The sequence below is a fragment of the Eubalaena glacialis genome, chromosome 1, assembly GCF_028564815.1.
Source record: "Eubalaena glacialis isolate mEubGla1 chromosome 1, mEubGla1.1.hap2.+ XY, whole genome shotgun sequence".
In the NCBI taxonomy this organism is placed as follows: domain Eukaryota; kingdom Metazoa; phylum Chordata; class Mammalia; order Artiodactyla; family Balaenidae; genus Eubalaena; species Eubalaena glacialis.
This window is the reverse complement of record NC_083716.1, coordinates 232,988,718-233,012,449: the sequence shown is the minus strand read 5'-3', so window position 1 is coordinate 233,012,449 and position 23,732 is coordinate 232,988,718. Positions and strand designations below refer to the sequence as shown.

The following is a 23,732-nucleotide window of genomic DNA, read 5'->3' as shown; positions in this document are numbered from 1 at the left end:
GAAAGAAAAAAGAATGAAAAGAAATGAAGACAGCCTAAGACACCTCTGGGACAACATTAAACGCATTCACGTTACAGGGATCCCAGAAAGAGAAGAGAGAGAGAAAGGACCCGAGAAAATATCTGAAGACATTATAGCTGAAAACTTCCCTAACATGGGAAAGGAAATAGCCACCCAAGTCCAGGAAGCGCAGAGAGTCGCAGGCAGGAGAAACCCAAGGAGAAACACACCAAGACACATAGTAATCAAACTGACAAAAATTAAAGACAAAGAAAAATTATTGAAAGCAACAAGGGAAAAACGACAAATAACACACAAGGGAACTCCCATAAGGTTAACAGCTGATTTCTCAGCAGAAACTCTGCAGGCCAGAAGGGAGTGGCACAATATATTTAAAGCGATGAAAGGGAAGAACGTACAACCAAGATTACTCTACCTGGCAAGGACCTCATTCAGATTCGATGGAGAAATCAGAAGCTTTACAGACAAGCAAAAGCTAAGAGAATTCAGCACCACCAAACCAGCTTTACAACAAATGCTAAAGGAACATCTCTAAGTGGGAAACACAAGAGAAGAAAAGGACCTACAAAATAAACCCATAACAATTAAGAAAATGGTAATAGGAACATACATATCAATAATTACCTTAAACATGAATGGATTAAATGCTCCAACCAAAAGACACAGGCTCACTGAATGGATACAAAAACAACACCCATATATATGCTGTCTACAAGAGACCCACTTCAGACCTAGGGACACATACAGACTGAAAGCGAGGGGATGGAAAAAGATATTCCATGCAAATGGAAATCAAAAGAAAGCTGGAGTAGCAATACTCATATCAGATTAAATGGACTTTAAAATAAAGAATGTTATAAGAGACAAGGAAGGACACTACATAATGATCAAGGGATCAATCCAAGAAGACAATATAACAATTATAAATACATATGCACCCAACATAGCAGCACCTCAATACATAAGGCAACTGCTAACAGCTATAAAAGAGGAAATTGACAGTAACACAATAATAGTGGGGGACTTTAACACCTCACTTACACCAATGGACAGATCATCCAAACAGAAAATTAATAAGGAAACACAAGCTTTAAATGACACAACAGACCAGATAGATTTAACTGATACTTATAGGACATTCCATCTAAAAACAGCAGATTACACTTTCTTCTCAAGTGCATATGGAACATTCTCCAGGATAGATCACATCTTGGGTCACAAATCAAGCCTTGGTAAATTTAAGAAAATTGAAATCATATCAAATATCAAATCTTTTTCAGCCACAACGCTATGAGATTAGAAATCAATTACAGGGGGAAAAAAACGTAAAAAACACAAACACATGGACGCTAAACAATATGTTACTAAATAACCAAGAGATCACTGAAGAAATCAAAGAGGAAATCAAAAACTACCTAGAGACAAATGACAATGAAAACACAACAATCCAAAACCTATGGGATGCAGCAAAAGCAGTTCTAAGAGGGAAGTTTATAGCCATACAATCCTACCTCAAAAAACAAGAAAAATCTCAAACAATCTAACCTTACACCTAAAGGAACTAGAGAAAGAAGAACAAACAAAACCCAAAGTTAGCACAAGGAAAGAAATCATAAAGATCAGAGCAGAAATAAATGAAATAGAAACAAAGAAAACAATAGCAAAGATCAATAAAACTAAAAGCTGGTTCTTTGAGAAGATAAACAAAATTGATAAACCTTTAGCCAGACTCATCAAGAAAAAGAGGGAGAGGACTCAAATCAACAAAATTAGAAATGAAAAAGGAGAAGTTACAACAGACACCACAGAAATACAAAGCATCCTAAGAGACTACTACAAGCAACTCTATGCCAATAAAATGGACAACCTGGAAGAAATGGACATTCTTAGAAAGGTATAACCTTCCAAGACTGAACCAGGAGGAAACAGAAAATATGAACAGACCAATAACAAGTAATGAAACTGAAACTGTGATTAAAAATCCTACAACAAACAGAAGTCCAGGACCAGATGGCTTCACAGGCAAATTCTATCAAACATTTAGAGAAGCGCTAACACCCATCCTTCTCAAACTCTTCCAAAAAATTGCAGAGGAAGGAACCCTCCCAAACTCATTCTACAAGGCAACCATCACCCTGATACCAAAACAGACAGAGATACTACAAAAAAAGAAAATTACAGACCAATATCACTGATGAATATAGATGCAAAAATCCTCAACAAAATACTAGCAAACTGAATCCAACAACACATTAAATGGATCATACACCATGATCAAGTGGGATTTATCCCAGGGATGCAAGGATTCTTCAATGTATGCAAATCAATCAATGTGATACACCATATTAACAAACTGAAGAATAAAAACCATATGATCATCTCAATAGATGCAGAAAAAGCTTTTGACAAAACTGAACACCCATTTATGATAAAAAACTCTCCAGAAAGTGGGCATAGAGGGAACCTACCTCAACATAATAAAGGCCATATACGACAAACCCACAGCAAACATCATTCTCAATGGTGAAAAACTGAAAGCATTTCCTCTACGATCAGGAACAAGACAAGGATGTCCACTCTCGCCACAATTATTCAACACAGTTTTGGAAGTCCTAGCCACGGCAATCAGAGAAGAAAAAGAAATAAAAGAAATACAAATTGGAAAAGAAGAAGTAAAACTGTCACTGTTTGCACATGACATGATACCATACATAGAGAATCCTAAAGATGCCACCAGAAAACTACTAGAGCTAATCAATGAATTTGGTAAAGTTGCAGGATACAAAATTAAGGCACAGAAACCTCTTGCACTCCTATACACTAACAACAAAAGATCAGAAAGAGAAATTAAGGAAACAATCCCATTCACCATTGCAACAAAAAGAATAAAATACCTAGGAATAAACCTACCTAAGGAGGTAAAAGACCTGCACTCAGAAAACTATAAGACACTGATGAAAGAAATCAAAGATGACACAAACAGATGGAGAGATATACCATGTTCTTGGATTGGAAGAATCAATATTGTGAAAATGACTATACTACCCAAAGCAATCTACGGATTCAATGCAATCCCTATCAAATTACCAGTGGCCTTTTTTTCCAGAACTAGAACAAATATCTTAAAATTTGCATGGAGACACAAAAGACCCCAAATAGCCAAAGCAGTCTTGAGGGGAAAAAAAACGGAGTTGGAGGAATCAGACTCCCTGACTTCAGACTATACTACAAAGCTACAGTAATCAAGACAATGTGGTACTGGCACAAAAACAGAAATATAGATCAATGGAACAGGATAGAAAGCCAGAGATAAACCCACATACCTATGGTCAACTAATCTATGACAAAGGAGGCAAGGATATACAATGGAGAAAAGACAGTCTCTTCAGTAAGTGGTGCTGGGAAAACTGGACAGCTACATGTAAAAGAATGAAATTAGAACACTCCCTAACACACACCATACACAAAAATAAACTCAAAATGGATTAAAGACCTAAATGTAAGACCAGACACTATAAAACTCTTAGAGGAAAACATAGGAGGAACACTCTTCGACATAAACCACAGCAAGATCTTTTTTGATCCACCTCCTAAAGTAATGGAAATAAAAACAAAAATAAACAAATGGGACCTAATGAAACTTAAAAGCTTTTGCACAGCAAAGGAAACTACAAACAAGACGAAAAGGCAACCCTCAGAATGGGATAAAATATTTGCAAACGAATCAACGGACAATGGATTGATGTCCAAAATATATAAACAGATCATGCAGCTCAATATTAAAAAAAAAACAACCCAATCCAAGAATGGGCAGAAGACCTAAATAGACATTTCTCCAAAGAAGACATACAGATGGCCAAGAAGCACATGAAAAGCTGCTCAACATCACTAATTATTAGAGAAATGTAAATCAAAACTACAGTGAGGTATGACCTCACACCAGTTAGAATGGGCATCATCAGAAAACCTACAAACAACAAATGCTGGAGAGGGTGTGGAGAAAAGGGAACCCTCTTGCACTGTTGGTGGGAATGTAAATTGATACAGCCACTATGGAGAACAGTATGAAGGTTCCTTAAAAAACTAAAAATAGAATTACCATATGGCCCAGCAATCCCACTACTGGGCATATACCCAGAGAACACCATAATGCAAAAAGACACATGCACCCCAATGTTCACTGCAGCACTACTTACAATAGCCAGCTCATGGAAGCAACCTAAATGCCCATCGACAGATGAATGGATAAAGAAGATGTGGTACAAATATACAATGGAGTATTACTCAGCCATAAAAAGGAATGAAAATGGGTCATTTGTAGAGACGTGGATGGACCTTGAAACTGTCATACAGAGTGACGTAAGCCAGAAGGAGAAAAACAAATATCGTATATTAACGCATATTTGTGAAATCTAGCAAAATGGTACAGATGAACCGGTTTGCAAGGCAGAAATAGAGATCTCTACACAGATGTAAAGAACAAATGTATGGACACCAAGGGGGGAAAGTGGCGGGGCAGGTGGTGGTGGTGGTGGGATGAATTGGGAGGTTGGGACTGACATATATATACTAATATGTATAAAATAGATAACTAATAAGAACCTGCTGTATAAAAAATAAATAAATAAAATAAAATAAACAAAAAAACCCAAAAAACAGAAAAAAAATAAATAAATAAAAATCCAAGAGTGATAAGTCACTATATTGTTGAATCCAGAGTCTTACTAGGTCTCTTACATGAAAAGTAGGAGTACTAATCAGAAAGAGTAAGACTCAAGAGAACCAAACCATATATATATATATATATTTCATATACGTATATACATAGAAATACAAGATTAGGAAACACAAGATATAGGAAGATGCAGAAAGGTCTGAGTACCTTGGATGCCTAGTTCTAACTGACCTTTCATTGTCACAAGTCATAAATGGACTGTGCTGGCATATCCATCCTAAGCGGTGGTCTGTGAAAAGACAGTAGAGCAGAAACTTCCTCCCTGCAGGCAGAACTGCAAGCAATATATCCATGGTCTACTTTGGCTGAGGAAAGATGGCCTGATGGGCAGAGGCTACATGTTTAACCAGATGGACAGGGACCTAAAAGAAGGAAGAGTGGAGGACTGGTGACAAAGACATCTGGGGAACAGACATGGAGAAACGGGCCGACTGCAATGGGCCCAGAGTATGATTATTTGTGTTCCGTGAGAATGGTCAGAAAAAGACTCCCACTGTGGCGGCAAGATGACCTTGAGAATGTCAACCAACCCCCTTCCCCAGGCACTGCAGTGCTTGCTCAATGGGCATAAGAACAAAGTACCTGGTAACAGGAAATGAGCTCCACAGCATGAGCTTCCTCTCACTAATGCTAACCAACCCTTACAGGATGCCAGCTGTCCAGCAGCAGCAACCAACTCTGTGCCCCTGATACAGAACCACGGCAGAAGGACCCACCAACCAGCTGATAGCAGATTTAGTTCACTGAGCTCTTCTATGATGGAGAGGACAGTAATCTTTCTCCATTAAAAGAAACACTAATTCTGGGTTTGGGTTTGCTGTCTTCATTTGTTCTACCCACCTTGCTTATAAACACCATAATCCATAGATTTACCAAATACTGTTTAAGCTATTATGTTACCTCACTCAGTACTGTTTGTAATCAAGAATTTCACCTTACAGAAGTAGAGAAGCCCACTGAATTCACTGATTAGAATGATGTATAGTGTACTGACGGGCTAAATCGGGAGGTAACACCTTATGAGGTTGGGATATAACATTGCTTTTATTATTCTAGAGTTGTGCACATCGTCTGGGGACCAGGAGTGCAAGGCAGGGGTTGGGTCTTTCACTGTCATACTTAAGACCCACTCACAGTAATACTCACTTCTACATTTGAGAGACTTTAGTACCTCTGAGGACACAGTTGTGATTCCTCTGAATTCAAAGCTAAGACTCCAAGAATCCCAACTGATTTATTAACAAGGCATGAAATATACTTCCTACTTCCTTCCTGAAAAAAACTATGTGCAATTCAAGTCAGCTGAGAGATGACTCAGAAGTAAGGGTTCAAGAATGGCAAGTAATGATATAAAGAGGTTAATCATATACTATGCTGATCCATATGAAATTACCAATATATTTGACCATTTTTTACCTATAAAACACAATTTCACATGATTCTCTCCTACAGTATTAAAAAAACATGTAAAATAATTAACCATACATATAATCCAACAGCATACATAGTTTTGGGAAGAAGTATAAACAACAAAGTAGATCATATAGAGCTTATTAGAGAATTAAACTAATATGAAAAGAAACACATTCTAATATGTGGGTAGAAGTCTCAGTAACAATCTTTGTGAGGCAGACTTAAAACACAGTGGCCATCCTACTCCTACTTGGTGAGACTGGAGTGGCCAAAAATGATCATCTTATGCTTGTTAATGGAGGGCTTAAACACCTGAACAAACGGCATTTTATAATATCCAACTTAAAAACTATAATGCTAAAATCTAAGAACTCATTATTTAAAGATGCAGGGGGGGGAGGTGGGGAGAGGAGCCATTCCAGGTGTTCCACTAAAAAAAATACTGCACATAAAAAGGAAGAAAAGAACAAGAAAGGGAAATGGCAGAAGGATAAAACATACTTTATAAGTATACAGACACAGAAATGACTATCTTGACCAAAGATATTAGCAAGAACTCAAAAATTTATGAAAATATCACCACTAAAGAAGAGCTCAAAGCAAAGATCCAAGTGCATACAAAATAAATAAATTTCACAAAAGGAAATAAAAACTAGTGTGTTAGACATAGAAAACAGGAAATAAGTAGAAAAGAAAAACAAAACCATCATAGAAATGAAAAGTCATACGGGAGATAACTAATGAAGAACTGACACTATTTGAAAAAAATAAGGATCATAGAGAAAAGTCTGAGGGAAGTGGGAAAAAATCAAATTGGAACGTACTAAGAGTATAAAAAGATTATAGGGAAAACAGATATGAAAGGTAGGTGAAGGAGATCAAACATTGGCATAACTGATATTCCTGAAGGAAGGAACTGCATATATGAAATAGAGAACATTTTCAAAAATATCACTAAGACAACTTTCCTGAAATAAAAGAAATTTTACAGACAGAAAGGGTATATACCATGTCTCAGGAAAAACTAATACAGAAAATTACCACTGAAGTTAGTGCACTTTAAAGATGAAGATTTTTAAATGCAAGAACTCACAGAATGTAATTCTCACAAACCATTTCTGAAGGACTACTAGATAAAGACGACAGCCTACCAAGAAATGGAGCAATTTCTCCAAAAAGAAGACTAGTGTTGAGTACTGGATCCACTTCTGTTGGGATGGAAAGGTGAAAGGAAAGGAGGACAAAAGTAAGCAGGTGATGATGGACCTAATATTCGTCAGAACAAGTCATGTCAGTCATTAGATCTTTGCTGAAATTTAAAGGAAAAAAAAAACAACCCTGTCTTTTATCTTATTTAATTTTATTGTTGGTTGTGTTCTGGCAAAATTTTTTCACCAGGCTCTATTCTGAGTCCAAAGAATCTTGATTTGTTCATTGATATTATAACATGGCCTATAAAAACAAAATTATATTTTGATTAGGGCCTCCAAATGTGATCAATGACTCCAAGCTTCTATTAGTAGTAATTAACATTTATTTTACTAAGTTGCAGAGAATGTTTCTCAAATATCATATTTAAATAAATTTATTATAGGTTTTCACTCAAGATGCATTTGATAGTAGCATAGACTAGATAGCTTGCAGGAGATAAAAATCTAACAGGTCAGCAATAAGAGCTCATGTATTCCGACCCCAGATGCCTCAGAAAGAATCATATGCTGTCTACTTATAAATTCTGCCATCACTCTAAAAACCAAAATACCTTGGGATCTAAACAAAAGCAGAAGCTAGTAAGGAACTGACTTACACACTGTGTATTTCTCTTACAGGAGGATTTGTTTTATATTTTTATTTCAGTGTAAATTTTATTTTAAATGAATACTGAAAGTAACTTTCCCTTTCATGTGTTACAGTTCAAATATTTCAACTTTCTAAGCAGTTTCTGTCTTCTATTCACTGTCTGAAAAGATGATAACAGCTGCTTTAGGACAACTATGATTCAATGTTGCATCAAAATGTCTGGCCAGGGGCTTCCCTGGTAGCGCAGTGGATAAGAATCCACCTGCCAATGCAGGGGACACGGGTTCAATCCCTGGTCCGGGAAGATCCCACATGCCGTGGAGCAACTAAGCCCATGCGCCACAACTACTGAGCCTGCGCTCTAGAGTCCACGAGCCACAGCTACTGAAGCCCATGCGCCTAGAGCCCGTGCCCTGCGACAAGAGAAGCCACTGCAATGAGAAGCCCGCGCACCACAACCAAGAGTAGTCCCTGCTCGCCGCAACTAGAGAAAGCCTGCGTGCAGCAATGAAGACCCAATGCAGCCAATAAATAAATAAATAAATAAATAAAATTTTTAAATGGCCAATTCTCTTAAAAAGCAACCTACTCTGCACTAAAATATGTCCTTCAAAAATAACTTGGGGGACTTCCCTGGTGGCACAGTGGTTAAGAATCCGCCTGCCAATGCAGGGGACACGGGTTCAAGCCCTGGTCCAGGAAGATCCCACATGCCGCACAGCAACTAAGCCCGTGCGCTACAACTCCTGAGCCTGCTCTCTAGAGCCCGCGAGACACAACTACTGAAGCCCGCAGGCCTAGAGCCTGTGCTCCGCAACAAGAGAAGCCACCGCAGTGAGAAGCCCGCGCACCGCAACTAAGAGTAGCCCCTGCTCGCCCCAACTAGGGAAAGCCCGCGCACAGCAACGAAGACCCAACACAGCCAAAAATAAATAAATTAATTTTAAAAAAATAAAAATAAAAGTTATGATTGATAAAGAATTTAAAAAAAAAAAAAAAAACCAAATAACTTGGAAACTCTCACAGCCAAGAGGACCCTAAAGAGACATGACAACTAAATGTGATATACAGGTATTCTAAATGGGAGCCCTGAACAGAAAAAGGACGTTAGATTTTTTTTTTTAAATCAAGGATTTCTGAATAAAAGTATGGACCCTAGTTAATAATAACATATTAGTTTTGGTTCATTAACTGTAACGAATGCACCATACTACATGTTAACAATAGGGGAAACTAGGTGCGGGGGTATATGAGAACTCTCTGTACTATCTTGACAATTTTTCTGTAAATATAAAACTGTTCTAAAAAATAAAACTGAGACAAATGAGTAAAAGAAGTTATCTAGATTTCCACTAATAGGTAAATGATAAACTGAACCATGGCATATTTGTTCAACTGATTATTATGCATTTAAAAAATAATTTTGAAGATGTAGCAACATAAAAATGACTATGACATAAAGTAAAAAAATAAAATGTATTTAGGAATAGTATAATTTAACTATGTAAAAACATTTATGAAAAGATTAAAAGGGAATGGTGTTTTTTTTTAGAGAAAAAGGATTATGAGTGACTATTTTCTTTATTTTCTAAACTTCCTTTAACGTTGTAACATTTTTAATTTAAAAAGTATAGAAACATTTATTATAATGAAACTATGGTGCCCAGTGCTGGTTGCCTAACCAACATTCAATCCCCTCTTCCTCCTTCCCAATAGAAACCTAATCTTCTTCATAGAGGGAACTCATCTCATCTTTAGAGCTTCATTATTCTAATAAAATCAGAGCATAGCTCCCCTGGAGACCATAATCGATATCATGGTTGGTGGATAGAATTTCCCCCTTCCTTGTTTGATGTGATCAAGAAAGCATGCAGCTTGACCACACTGGCAGCCATCTTCACAGCCATAGAGAATCCACTGCTAGATCACTGAAAACAGCAAAGGGCAATCTGATAATATCAAGTCACTGACTATACTAGGCCTGAAGCCTGCACAACCTCTGGATTCCCACTTATGTGAGATAATATATTCCCTTATTATTTAAGTCACTTTGGGTCAGGGTTTTCTATCACTTGGTGCTAAAAGCATCCTAACTAATATAAAAATATTTTAAAATATCTTCCATGAGAAGCAAACTTTCCTTTCCTTCCCTTCACTCTGCAACAGAAAATATAAAGCTCTTACTACCAAAAATAAAATCTCAGGACTGTTCACATCATATATCTTGTAGATATTCAGTACACACTGACATGGTACGGCTGGTTCTAGAGCATAAAACTACAGTTAATGGCTCCTTCCTTAAGCAATGTATTTCTATCTTAAAGCCACTCCCCTTATGATTTCCATGTTGAACCAGGCCCCAAAAAAATAAAACAAGCTCATTTCACCTTCATGGAATATAGCAGCAAGACCAAGAAGTCATCCCTTCCCCAGAGCAGATCTCTCTCCTCAGTATTATCACTCTCCTTTGATTATATCTCCTTTCTGGCACATGCCTCTTTCTAGCTGTGTAATAGTGCTTTAGGTATTGTACAGCTCTTATTTATTATAGATGAGGAGAATCATCCTAAAGAGAATAAACATTTCTTTGTTTCTGTATCTTACACTGAAGTTTGTTCATCTTAAGTGCCCAATACATGATGGTTGAATAAATAAATAAACAAATTAATGCTCTTGAGCCTGGAAAAAAGGCATTCTATTCCTCCTTGAAACTCCAAAGGAAAACTAAGAAAACTGAAGATGGTAAAAAAATAAATAAAACCCAAAACATGGATCTAGGTAAACACCTGAGTCCTTTAATAACCAGCTGCCACGTTAGCAAAGTTATTAATACTAATATCAAAAAAATCAGGAACAAGAAAAAAATGCCTGCTACTATTTCTTTCACTCAAAATTGAACTGTCATTACTTATTTGTGTGGAAAATATCTCTTTCCCAATTGTGAGTTGCCAGTTCAGGAAGATTTGAAAAAGAAATAAAAGTTTTAGGGATTTGAATTGAAGAAACAAATCTGTTTACCAATGATATGATTATCTACATTAAAAATCCAAAGGAAACTATACCCAAAGTATTAAAATTAATAAGAGGATTTAGCAAGGTGTCTGGATAAAGAATTAATATACAAAAATTAACTGTAATTTTATATACCAGCACCAAAAAGTTAGAAAATGCAACTTAAAAGTGTCTGTTCTTCAGAAGTTAACATTAACAACATGAAAAGACAACTCTTAAACCAAGGAAAAGATACTTTCCGTATTATTTAACTGCTAGAAGACTACTTTCTAGAATACTTTATTTGAACTCCAAAAAAAAAATCAAATGACAAACAGCCCAATTAAAAAAGAATGCTAAAATGAGTGAGTGAAAGTCTAAGCAAAAAGAGAATTGCAGAGTTTCAAAAACTATCTCCCAGAATATAGTATAGTATTTACAAGGGAAAATAGTAAGTTAGGAATTCTGGCAGATACCATCTTAGCCAAGTGATCAAGGTTAACTTCACCAGTATACATACTGATATCACGTACCCCCTGATATGATGTACATCACTTTGTGGTATCCTTCCCAATAATGCTTAATCTCAATCTAATTCTGAGAAGACATTAGACAAACCCAAACCGAGAAACATTCAAAATCACTGACCAGTACTCTTCAGAAGTGTCAAGGTCATGAAAGACAAGGCTGAGGAATTATCACAAATTGGAAAAACTACAGTGACATGACAACTGCAATGTAGGATCCTGGACCAGATTCTCAAACAGAAAAAGGAGGTTAGTGGAAAACCTGATAAGATCTGAATAAATCCTCTACTTTATTTAACAGTATTGTACCAAAGTTAATGTCTTAGTTTTGGTAAATATTCTATGATAATATAAAGATGTTCACATAAGGAGAAGCTGGGTAAAGGGGATACAGGAACTCTCTGTACCATTTTTGCAATTTTAAATCTAAATTATCTAAACAAAAAATTAACTGTGAAAAAGATGAGTAAAAACATTAAAGATAATCTCTAGGAGAGGAAACATAATGACCATAAATATATGAAAAGGTGCGCAATCTCATCAGTAATTAGGAAAATACAAATTGAAATCACAATAAGAGACCATTTTACATCCACTTGTTTGGCAAAAACTGAAGAGTCTAACAATACCACATGTTATAAGAATGTGAAGCAATGGAGTTTAAACACTGCTGGTAGGACTAAAAATGGGTACAGCCACTTTGGAAAATGATTTGGCTGTAAAGTTGTAAAGTTAAACATGCACATATGCATCACAGATGATGCAGTAATTTTACTCTTAAGTAGAGTCTAGAGAAACCAGTTAGTAAGCACTGGAATGTTCATAGGAGCATTGTTTATAATAGCAAAAACCTCGGTTCAACCCAAATATGCACTGCTAGATAAACAAATTATATTTCAGGAAATAGAAGTATTATGAATTAAAATGAATGAAATATATGACTATATCTTGGAAACATAATGTTAAATGAAAAAAGAGCAAGTCGCAGAAGAATCTGGGTAGCATGGTATTTTTTATAAGGTTCAAAAACAAGCAAAACTAATACTTTCAGGGATATAAATATGGGTAAATTATAAAGAAAAGTATATGTTTGAGACAGTGGTTACCTCCTGGGAAAAAATTAGGGGTTAGGACAGAGAGGAACACACAGGGAGCTTCAACAGTATTGTGACAGATTTCTTAATCTGGGTGGTGAGTTCAAGGGTTGGTTTAAATACAAGAATTCAAAAATTACATAAGTGTTACATGTATTCTTTTATCTGTGAAACATACTTTGCAATTAATATTAATAAATTTTTTTTAATAAAGGAAACCTCATTTTATTTATTTCTTTATGTATGTATGTATGTATGTATGTCTGCATTGGGTCTTTGTTGCTGTGCGCGGGCTTTCTCTAGTTGTGGAGAGCGGGGGCTAGTCTTTGTTGTGGTGCGCGGGCTTCTCACTGCGGTGGCTTCTCTTGTTGTGGAGCACGGGCTCTAGGCGCGCGGGCTTCAGTAGTTGAGGCATGCGGGCTCAGCAGTTGTGGCTCACAGGCTCTAGAGTGCAGACTCAGTAGTCGTGGCGCATGGGCTTAGTTGCTCCGCCAGTGCCCCACAACTACTTCCTGGGATCTTCCTGGACCAGGGCTCAAACCCGTGTCCCCTGCATTGGCAGGCGGATTCTTAACCACTGCACCACCAGGGAAGTCCAATAAATCTTTTAAAACAATATTTTAGACAAATATATACCCAACCCTTAATAGTGATTATTTCAGGAGATGAAATTCTGGAAAATTTTCACTTTCTATAGCACATGTTTTAAATAATCTTAATATCAAATATATAGTGAGTATGTATTGGAAAAAACTGCAATTTTTTTTAAATTTTGATACTGCAATAACAAATAGTTGTGAGATAGAAAGTTTTCCTCATTAGAATAATTTATAATGATCACTACCTCAATTTTTTTCACTCACCAGAGTTCCTCCACAAACACTGTTCCCATTCACAATCGCTGTTACAACTGGGTCCTACTGTAAGATTAATCAGGACAGTGCTGAAACATTCCCAGCTTCTTACCCTTGGGAGTTGTGTGTATGTGCAAACATTCTCAACAAATAAGCATTAGGTCCACTGTTCTGCGCAATGTGCTAGTAAAAACCTTACTGAGGGAAGGGGCCAGCTACAGATAGAAGAAATTAAGACAGGAAAGTCCTTCGAATTGGTCCCTGTGCCTTAAATAGGAACACTTAACAGTCAACATTAGTGTTGCAAGCCATTCATCCTCCTTCCTCTACCACACAGCCTCATAAAGTTTTAGCCTTAAAACTAGGCTATACACAGGAAGGCAGTCATACATTCTTGGAGTGATTATCACTATCATTATCGCTCTCACATAAATGCTTTCATGCATATTGGCCTATGTTGGAAACCCCATGCAAACAGATACAATGGTATATCAGATCCCTGAGAACCTGCAAGTGGAGAACAATCAAACATGGCCACACCCAGAACTTCAGTAACAATACACAGTGAAAACAAAGTATGGCAAATACTTGAGCTGTATATTTTACGTATTATTTTCTATAATCAGGAGGAAAGAACATATCATTTCCCTTTTTCTGGCTCAGTATTATGATGCAGCAGAAGGCAGCAGGTAAGGAATTGGGGACTTTTAAAAAAAAAGTGTGGGCAGATCAGTGATGACAGAATGTGGAAGAGAAGCAAGGCTCAATAACACTGACTGATTTTAGGGAAGGCCCATAAAGATTGAGAGTGAAGAGCTTAATGTCAATGTGAAGGGAACAAAGAGGAGGCTGATGGTAGCTACGGTTCTCTAATACTTTAAAATAATATTTTCAAGAAGACTGTGGATGAAGCTGACAACCATGGAAGAAGGGTTAATGATTGCACACGGTACAAGGAAGGAACAATTTGGAAACAAAGCCTGCATCAGGACCACTCTCCCCCATTCCTTTTACTTTTGCTCTGTTTTGACCAAGATGCTCTCAATGTTGAAGACATTAGCTTTTACCAAAGCGGATCCTTCCAGGCCACCAGGTGGAGCCCAACGGTCACAAAAAAGAGCCCCCTCCTCAGCCTGATTTGCTTTTTGTCTACCAGCCAAGCTAGAGCCACACCCCCTCCAAAAAGGACTTATAAAGTCTAAGTTTGGTAACACAAGTTTTTAGGATTACATAACACAGCCTCTTCCTCAGAAGAGTCTTCAGATACGAACATTCTCTTGAAAAGGTGAAATACTCTTTGCACAGGGGGAAGGACTAGCTAGAGCCATTTTTCAATTTGCAAATCTTGTAGGCTATGCCTCAATGAAACAAACTGATTTATCCTGTTTGTTTTTTCTACCAACCTAGTTACTGTTTCATTTTCCTAAATACAGTTTAATGTAATTTAATGACCACCTCCCCAATTCATATCTAGCTCATAAGAAATTCGGTATCTATCAAACCTGAATGGAATAGTAAAAGTATTTGCTTCTGTTAGTCAACAAATATTTCTGATTGTCTGATTACTGACACCTTATAGGTGCAAAGGTGGGAGTTGAAGAAGATACCAGAACAGACCCCCTTCCCCATCAACCACTTCTTCCCCACCACACACATCGTCAATCAGAACTTCCCTTCCTCTCCTTTCACCTCACCCAGTCACTCTCTCCAATGGAAGCCGCTGTCCTTCATTCTCTTAAAATGAGCAGTACTATGACATTAAGCCTAGACAATCCATGTTCAACCAAAAATTTCTCAACCCTGCTATACATGCACTGACCTATTCATTTTCCTCCTTCCCATCCCTTAAAGCTACCAAAGTTTGCTAGAGAAAGTAATATAAATATGTCAGTTTGCTCTAGGTCAATTCATGTCATAGATCTTTAGTTAGTCTTCAGTGTTGCCAAGAAACACTATTATGTTTTTCACAGTAGCTGCTGTAAAACTTTTTCATTTTCTTCAAGATTTATCCTTAAATATTCCAGAAGAAGAAACCATGATAAATCTAGGAGAAAGTGACCTTGATATCTCCATGTGCATGACATCCTGGAAGAGAAGGCTGGGACTGTAAACTCTATATTTTAGGATAGCAGATTTCACAAAGGTCTGAGGAAGTATAAGCATGAATTCCACTGCAAGAGTTTCTAAAGGGAAGGATGATTTAAGAGAGTTGAGAAGCTCTTAAAACTATAAGTCTGATTATATAATTACAAATCATTCCAGCAAGGAAGCCAATGTGGCTTTTTAAGTATCTTGGACAAGAATCTAGTACTAAATATAAAAAGTACTAAATACGTTGTGATGCATAACAAAAAGCAGTGATCCCGAAAAGCCAGTAAGGGTTCACTAAGAACAGATTACCTTTAGATTTTTGATAGCATTACAGGACTAAGGTTCATCAAAGTGTGGCATGTAATGTATAGAGGTGAATAAGCTTCAACTGAAATCTCTCATGGTAATTCCAAGAACAAGATAAAAAACAACTTTTAACAACCAGAGGTCTCTAGTACTGTAATTCTCTTTGGGCTTCCCTTAACTGGAGGCACCAAGGTGCCACTGGGAGTGCCAGAGAAGCAATGCTTACACTGAAGGGGGCACCAAGACTGATGGCCTTCTGAAGGCCCCTTCCAAAGCTACTGAAATTATACATTCTATTAATGTGCACATGCTACTTAACCTATTTGTTAAAGATTCTAAATGTGGGGTTCTCCACCTGCGGTTATATACTGACTGTATATTGTTATCAAGTGTTGATTTTGAAACCATAGAACCTGGTTCTCATCACTTTCTGTTCTAAACTACTCCTGTGTTTTCTAGCTTGATTTATGGTACAACATCTTCCTAGCCAACATGGCTGAAGACCTTGGGGTCATCAAATCATTTTCATCTACCCATCTGACCAGCCAGCAAACATTCACTGAGTATCCTTGTCCTAAAGAAGTTCATGGCCAAGTAAATAACTTACATAAGCAATTACAATACAAACAGATGAGAGCTTTAAGAGTGGTATTATTAGAAACTATGGGAGCACCCATGACGGAGGACTCAGTCAGGGGACATTTTCCGAGTAGACGACTGAGTTAAGTTTAAAAGTTGAGTATTTCACTAAATAAACACTGGGGAGAGGAGAAAGCTGCTGCTGGGAAAGGAAGTGTAGTGTGCAAAAGTCTGGAGCTATGAACACAGTTAGCAATGAAACGGCAAGCAATGAGGCATAAATGAAGGGAACAGTAGGAGATGAAGTTGTCCTTGATGAATCGTGATTAAATGCCATCATCTAACCAATTACGCAAGTCAGAGGCCTGAGAGTTCATTCAAGGTTCTGTCCTTCTCTTTCATGCCCCACTTCCAATTGGTTACCATGTCTGAGAAAATTTACCTTCTTCATCTCCCCTGACTCTTTTCATTCCTTTTGCTTCCCTCACTGCAGCTCCTTTACTTCAGGTTCTCCCATCCCATCTTAGTGCGACAGCCTACTGCTTGCTTTCAGTCATGGCCCTTCCCACCCACTCTGGACTCTGAATCAGAGTGATCTTTTAGCAAAGAGGCTTCCACTCTCCCAGAAGCAACCCTGGATTTCCCCCTTCATCCACCTCCTCTAAGCTTCCAGAAAATTATTATATTCCTATGGAAGAGCTTACAACACTCTGCTTTGTACCACAGCTAGAGCTCAAAGAGACAGGACATTCAGTCCATCTGCTTTACCCACACTCTTTGCCAGAGAGTTGAGTCCCCCAGTCCCTGATAATGGGGCAGTGGATCGCAGGACCTCGGACCCCTACCTCTGTTTAAAACTGTTAGGCAAATAACTGTCTCAATTGACCAATAAAGATCTTCTACCCTAGGAATTCTGTATTGTGCTGTAGACTACAGTGTGTGACCTGCGGAGGACCGGCAGTACCATTTGGGGGCCATGTATGCTATCAAGCAGGTAAATGGCTACTGTGTAGAGAAAAGCAGACTAATACAACTCATGTGCAGAAGGGGGTAGAGAAAAGATACCATGTGGTGGCTGGACTGGTCAGGGTGGTTGAGAGAGAAGCTGTGACTCCTTTGCCACCTTGTTAGTTCTGAGCTCCTCATGAGACCTGCCTACGCTTACTGCCCTGGGTTTTAGGTGAACCACCGATGTCTTATATTAATCACCACTTTTATTTAAATTAGATCAAGTAGGATTCCATTTCTTAGAATCAAATTAATCCTAGGACATTTATGTAAACTCCTTCTGCATTAGGTTATCATTTCTTTAAATAAAGAAACCACAGCTTGTTTACCTTTGTATTTCTCACACAATACAGCAGTGACTTACACATATGATTAACACCTGTCTTTGTGAACTGAATTTAACTACAGAAGAAGTAAATGACTTTGGACTTGAATAATCAGTAGCAATTATATAGGCAGAAGTTCAATAATTTTTAAGGGTAGAGTGTTGGAGCAGGGAAGAAATTCAAAAGAAAGGCGCTTCGGTTAAACTTGGTTTTTAGGCATGGTTTCTGTGCTTTCACATTCATACCCAGAGCAAGTACTACCTTCACGCTCCGGGTCAGAACCTGGCAAAGATGAGAGAGGAAACCCAAGCGGTCACAGCACAGCATGTTCTGACTGGGAAACGGTGACCTCAGCTCCTAAAGATCAGTAACAGATAGCCAGAACAAACTAGCAAGGCGACCACCAACAGGCAACAGCTGCAGCACACACGCCTCACGAGACAGATGTCAGCTGAGAACTTCATCATGAAAACCCGCCGCATTTTATTTCTTGAGATAAATTTTCTCTTTTCCACAAAGATTTTAAAAGGCTTATTTCCATAGAAGACAATTTGTAATGTCTTTATAGTAACAAGGTAGAGAAAAAGCACAGTTTTCCATCTAAGTATGAGAATCTTCAAACTTTTGCATTTTGAAAAATAGATGATTAATATATGGTTATTATTTTAAAATATTCTTTCTTGAGATTCAGAGAATGTCCTTGCTGCTTCAAAGGCCTGACTCCTTTTTTGATTATTGTTGTACTTTACCCACAAGAAAAGAGTTCTTGATGAAGTAAGGGAGCATCTGTTTAAAAAAGCACCTGAAGGGCCATCTGAGTAATAAGAGAAACTCATTCTGTGAAGATTTCCTGACTACACCCTTACAGCTCAGAAACTAAGGAAACAGCCCAATCAACTATACACAATGGGATATGACAGAAAGGCAGATAAAAGACAAGGCTGGATTTCCTGCCTTGATGTGAAAGTGTTCCCTTTTCACTGCCAAGCAGAGTGTGGCGGGCACAATCACCAGGGCCAGGTGGCACAGCCATTATCGAGCCTTTTGAGTGGATGGTGAGAAACTGGCAAGCCGCTGAGAAGGGCTATTTAGGGCTCAAGGGGTTGACGTCACTTTTGGATAATGAGTTAGGCTTCAAAATGATGACATTGCAATCCCACCACTTGAGAGCAAAAAAGAAAGTGCAACTGTTCCTGAGTGGCTCTGAGATCATCTAAATCACAGTGATCTTCATATCACTGAGAAAGTGGCCCAGGATAGTATTTCTTAAATTGCATTAGGACACACAGATTTGATTTGGTTTACTTCACTAACCATAAAAGGCTAAGCAGAGAATAAACCTCATCAAAGCAGCACACTGTGGCCATCCATTCAGTGTCGGCACTCATAATCACGGAACATTCCCAGGAGGGTCCATCCTGTACAAGTTAGATGACCAACAAGCAAGTCACCAAATTAGACTAAAAGTAGTGTCAGAGCAAATTTTTCTAGCTTGTATGCCTTTATTTTCATTTCCTAAAATGAAACCTAAGCATAAACCAGACACCATCTATAGTAAAGGGCTACAGATATAGCTAAAACTTAATACCACTTCTCTTTCAAAATGAATACCAACTGTAAGAAGGAAACAGGCACGGCATTTGATCAAACAGCTAGGTCCAGCAGTTTCTTCAGATTACAAGGAAATGGCTATCCATGATGCTCTCTGGCTATATAATCTATATTTAAGTTAGACTGGTTTCTGAAAGCTTCCCTAAAAACATGGTACCTTTCCCTGTTTACACTAGGGTAATTTAATGTTTAATGCCATAAGTGAAACCTCTGAAGGATCAATACCAAAAAAGCACATCATTCAAACATACATTTACATTCATATTTTAAAGCATGGGAGACTGAGGTCCCATGAATACCCCTGGAATTTCACATATTTTAACACTAGTGTCTGAAAGGAGGGATCTGATTGATACAATGAATTCTTTTCAAGTTCACAAGTACAAACAGGATTCATAACATAACAGGAAATAAGCAGAGGTTCAGAATGTGCTTATGTTTTATGCCAAAAACCAAAAACAGACAAAAAAGGTGATTGCCTGGCAATTCAAGGAACCTATAGGTGGCCAGTTGAGGTGGTACCTAAGGGTGATTTCTGAAGAACCACACCTAGCACGCATGCTTTAATGAAGAAATAATAATTAAAATACACACAAAAAAGTTTACGCAAATGCTACCTAAACCAAGCTCTGTCTGGGATCTGTGGTTTTTCTCGCCAGAGGCCACCTACCCCAGGGCAAAGTTGCTGTCTTCCCTCCAGTCCACAATGCGGCAGATGAACAGCGTGTTGGCATAATCTTTAGGCCGGGTCACAAAGTCCTGAGGACAGTCCTTGAGAGGTACATAAACTCTAGGCACCCGGTGGTCCGAGGGAGAAAACAGGGCATACTTCCTAAACAGTTCACTGTTCTTATCGGCCAAGAGTTTGAGGAAGCCAGTCGCTGCACGGGAATGTTTTTTTTCCAAGATGTAAACCACCTGAAAATACCAAAGATATAGTCAATGCTGTTTATCTGTAGGACTGGATAACAGTTGGGAGAAGTCAGTAGGCTGTTATTTGGTCAACTATCTGGGTCCAGCAGTTTTTCTAAGTCTAAATGAAGTACCTCTCAGTGATGCTCTGTGACTAAGTTATCTATATTTAAGTTGCAACAACTGAAGCCAGCGCGCACATATACCCAAGGAAAACTAAGCAATACACAGGTTAATTAGATGAAAGTGCTTTTAAAACCAAGACCTATGTCTCAAAGAAACATGTAAGACTCCAGCAGGGAAGTACGGCTCCAGGGATTTGTTCTGCATTACATTTTTCTCACATGAACTATACCAGTATCTCAGGCGAACAACACAACAGTTGTTTATTTTAAAATGTTATTAAACGTAAATAACTCCTTTATTATGCCTTCAAATGCTGAAACCTTTTAACCTTCCTTCTTTCCAAGATTAAACCCTGTCTCTCATTTCATCAGGCAAAAATTCAATAGCACAGGTACGTGCTATTTCTACCAAGAGAAACACATCATCTTGGACTGACCCATCATTCAGCTCTCTCACTCTCCTGTGCCCCTCCACGGGCTTTTTCACCACATCAAGACCACTAGTGCCTTGATCCTTGCCTTCTCTCTATGTCTGTTAGCTACCTCTTGGCCTTGAGTCCTTTCCTACCTGCCAGAGACACCATGTTTCATCACTTCAAGTCCTGTTACGTATGTCATCAAATGCCTCACCCCTCTTGCTGTTCCATTGCACCTACCCCAAAAATCCTCAATTCTGGAACCATTCAGACACTGCTATTCTCTAACCTTAAACACAAGTTACTGAGTCCACCAGAAAAGAAGAAAATTATAATCATACAGATGGATACCATCACACATTAATGTTATACAACTGTTGCTAGGACCTCAAAATCTCTAAGGTACTTTTTTAACCTGTTCCCAGTCAGCACAATGTATTCTTTTTTTCTTTTTGGCTGCGTGGGGTCTTAGTTGCGGCAGGCGAGGTCTTCGTTGAGGCGTGTGGCACAGGCTCTTCGTTGCAGCACGCGGGCTTCTCTCTAGTTGTGGCCTGCGGGGTTTTTTCTCTCTCTAGTTGTGGCGCGCTAGCTCCAGGGTATGTGGGCTCTGTAGTTTGTGGCACGCGGGCTTAGTTGCCCCACGGCACGTGGGATCTTAGTTCCCTGACCAGGGATCAAACCTACGTCCCCTGCATAGGAAGGCGGATTATTTACCACTGGACCACCAAGGAAGTCCCCAGCATAATCTATTCTTTAAGCCCCACTCTCTTGATCCTTCTTTTGGGACTCCAATTATCTGAATGCTGGATTTTTTTTTACTGTTCCACGGCTTCCTGAGGCTCTGGTCATTTTTTTTCAATGTATTTTCTCTCTGTTCAGATTGGGTAAATTCTATTGATTGGTCCTCAAGTTAAATAATTCTGTGCTGAGTCACCTCTACTACTGAGCCCATCCAGCAAGTATTTCATTTGTTGCTGTATTTTTCAGTTCTATAATTTCCATTTAGTTCCCTTTTTATAACTTCTATTCCCTTGCTGAGACTTTCAGTTTTCTCATTTGTTTCAAGAGAATTTTTAATTGCTGTTAAAGCATATTTATGATGGCTATTTTAAATCGCTATCAGGTAACTGCAGTATCTTGGTGTTGGCATCAGCTAACTTGGTGTTAGTTGTCGTTCCTCACTCAAGTAGTGATTTTCCTGGTTCTTGGTATAAGGTGATTTTCTAATGTATCCTGGACCTTTTGGCTATAATGTTAGCAGGTTCAAGGTCTTATTTAAATCTTGTCTTTTAGAAGGCAGTCACCCTGTCTAGGGTTAGCGTGCAGGTCCCGGACTACTTTTGTGGGCTGTAGTTACAGTGACAATTTAGTTTTCAGAGCCTTTGCAACGCTATTTTGATATGTTTGGTTGACAAGGTACCACTGGGGCTCCCACTAGTTTCTGCTGGTACTGCTGAGGGGCTGGCAGGAACCTCCTGAGGCCTGGCCGCCTGGCTGGTCTCTCTAACGGGGATGAGGAACACATCCTAGCCCACGTCCATGCAGAGACAAAGAGGCTTCTCGTTTAGGGTTTTTGGGGTAGTGGCACCCCCTTCGACGGGTGCTACCTGGCTGCTCAGCATCTCTGGGTGGGAGAGGGGCATCTCAGGCCCATGAGGATAAAGAGGTTTCCTGGACCATATACTTGTGGTAGGATCTCCCTTGCTAGTGCCACCTGGATGCCAGGTGTCTCTGGGTGGGGGAGGGGAGTCTCATACCTATGAGGACAAAGGGGCTTCCCAGGCTGGGCTGCTTGCTGCGGCAGGATCCCCCTTACTGATGTTCCCCCAGCTGTCTGTTACCTCTAGGTGGGGGAGGGGAGTCTCAGGCCCATAGGGACAAAGAGACTTCTGGGGCTAGGTCACCTCTGTGGCAGGATCCCTGTTGTCAGGGCCACCCAGATGCCTGGCGTCTCCTGGTGAGGGAGACAAGTCTCAGGTGTGGTGGGGAAGGAGAGCCCTTTTCCTGGCCACTTGCCATCAGCAGAGATCCCAGTCAATTTGTCTTATAGGTGCTGCTGGGATTGCCTGGTGTTGTTGGAGGGCCACCGGTTAGATCTGAGTGAGGAACGAGTATGCTTGAGCCACCTTCTATTGTGGGGTTGGGATCCAGAAACCCGGCGCCTGGGTCCCCTTCTGTTGCTGGAGGGCTTGTAAAGTCCCCTGCTACTACATTGTTCTTCTAGCCCTAGAGTCCCTAACTAGTTTGCCTTCCTCTTTTCATCTTTTAGAATTCTCCTTTGGTTGTTTCTTATTATTGTCCAGAATTTGTAGCTGTGCTTAGGGGGGAGGAGCAAGGAGAAACGAATCTATGCCATCTTGTCTGATGCTTTTCGTTTTAATGTTCGACAGAACAAGAAGTATACAAATCAGCGTGACATTACTCATGATTCATGTGTTAGCTGTCACAGAAATGACTTTTACCACAGTGTAAGTTTTGCCTTGTAATTTTAGACTGAATTCATTAAGAAACTATACAAAAACAAATAAACCCCAAAACCAAAAATAGCAAGAGAGGGAGCACCATTGGGGGGCAGCAGCAAATTGCAGAACACAAATTCCACTGACAGAGGTTGCCGCTACTCAGCTCTGACCAAAGTCATTTAAGAATGTGGCCCACTGTTGCTGGATGTTTTGTTTTGTCAAGAGACGCCAGAAGCCTGACACTCCTTTTTTTTTTTTTTTTTTCGTATAAGCTACTAAGCCAAAAATTTTAAATATTGCACAGGTCAAGCAAAACACAAATTTGTGAGCCAGACCCAGCCCACGATCTTTCCGTTCATTATACTCTTTCACACCTATCATATTGCCTAGTATATGGTTAGTATTCAAAATGCTTATTAAAATAAAGATCTAGATAACTGACTGGGCAATTGGCAGGGGAG

The 23,732-nt window shown here is 39.0% G+C and overlaps 1 protein-coding gene across 8 annotated transcripts in view; it reads right to left on the bottom strand.

The window, feature by feature from the left end:
• The window catches only part of DIS3L2 (DIS3 like 3'-5' exoribonuclease 2), a 378,405-nt gene that overhangs the window by 189,614 nt on the left and 165,059 nt on the right, over positions 1-23,732 (bottom strand). For all 8 annotated transcript variants that reach the window (XR_009700788.1, XM_061188495.1, XM_061188488.1 and 5 more), the window contains exon 8: positions 20,027-20,274. Coding sequence is in view for 7 of the 8 variants with exons in the window: in XM_061188495.1 (XP_061044478.1) it covers positions 20,027-20,274 (248 nt within the window). In the remaining variant the exon portion in view is untranslated. The remainder of the gene's footprint in view (positions 1-20,026; positions 20,275-23,732) is intronic.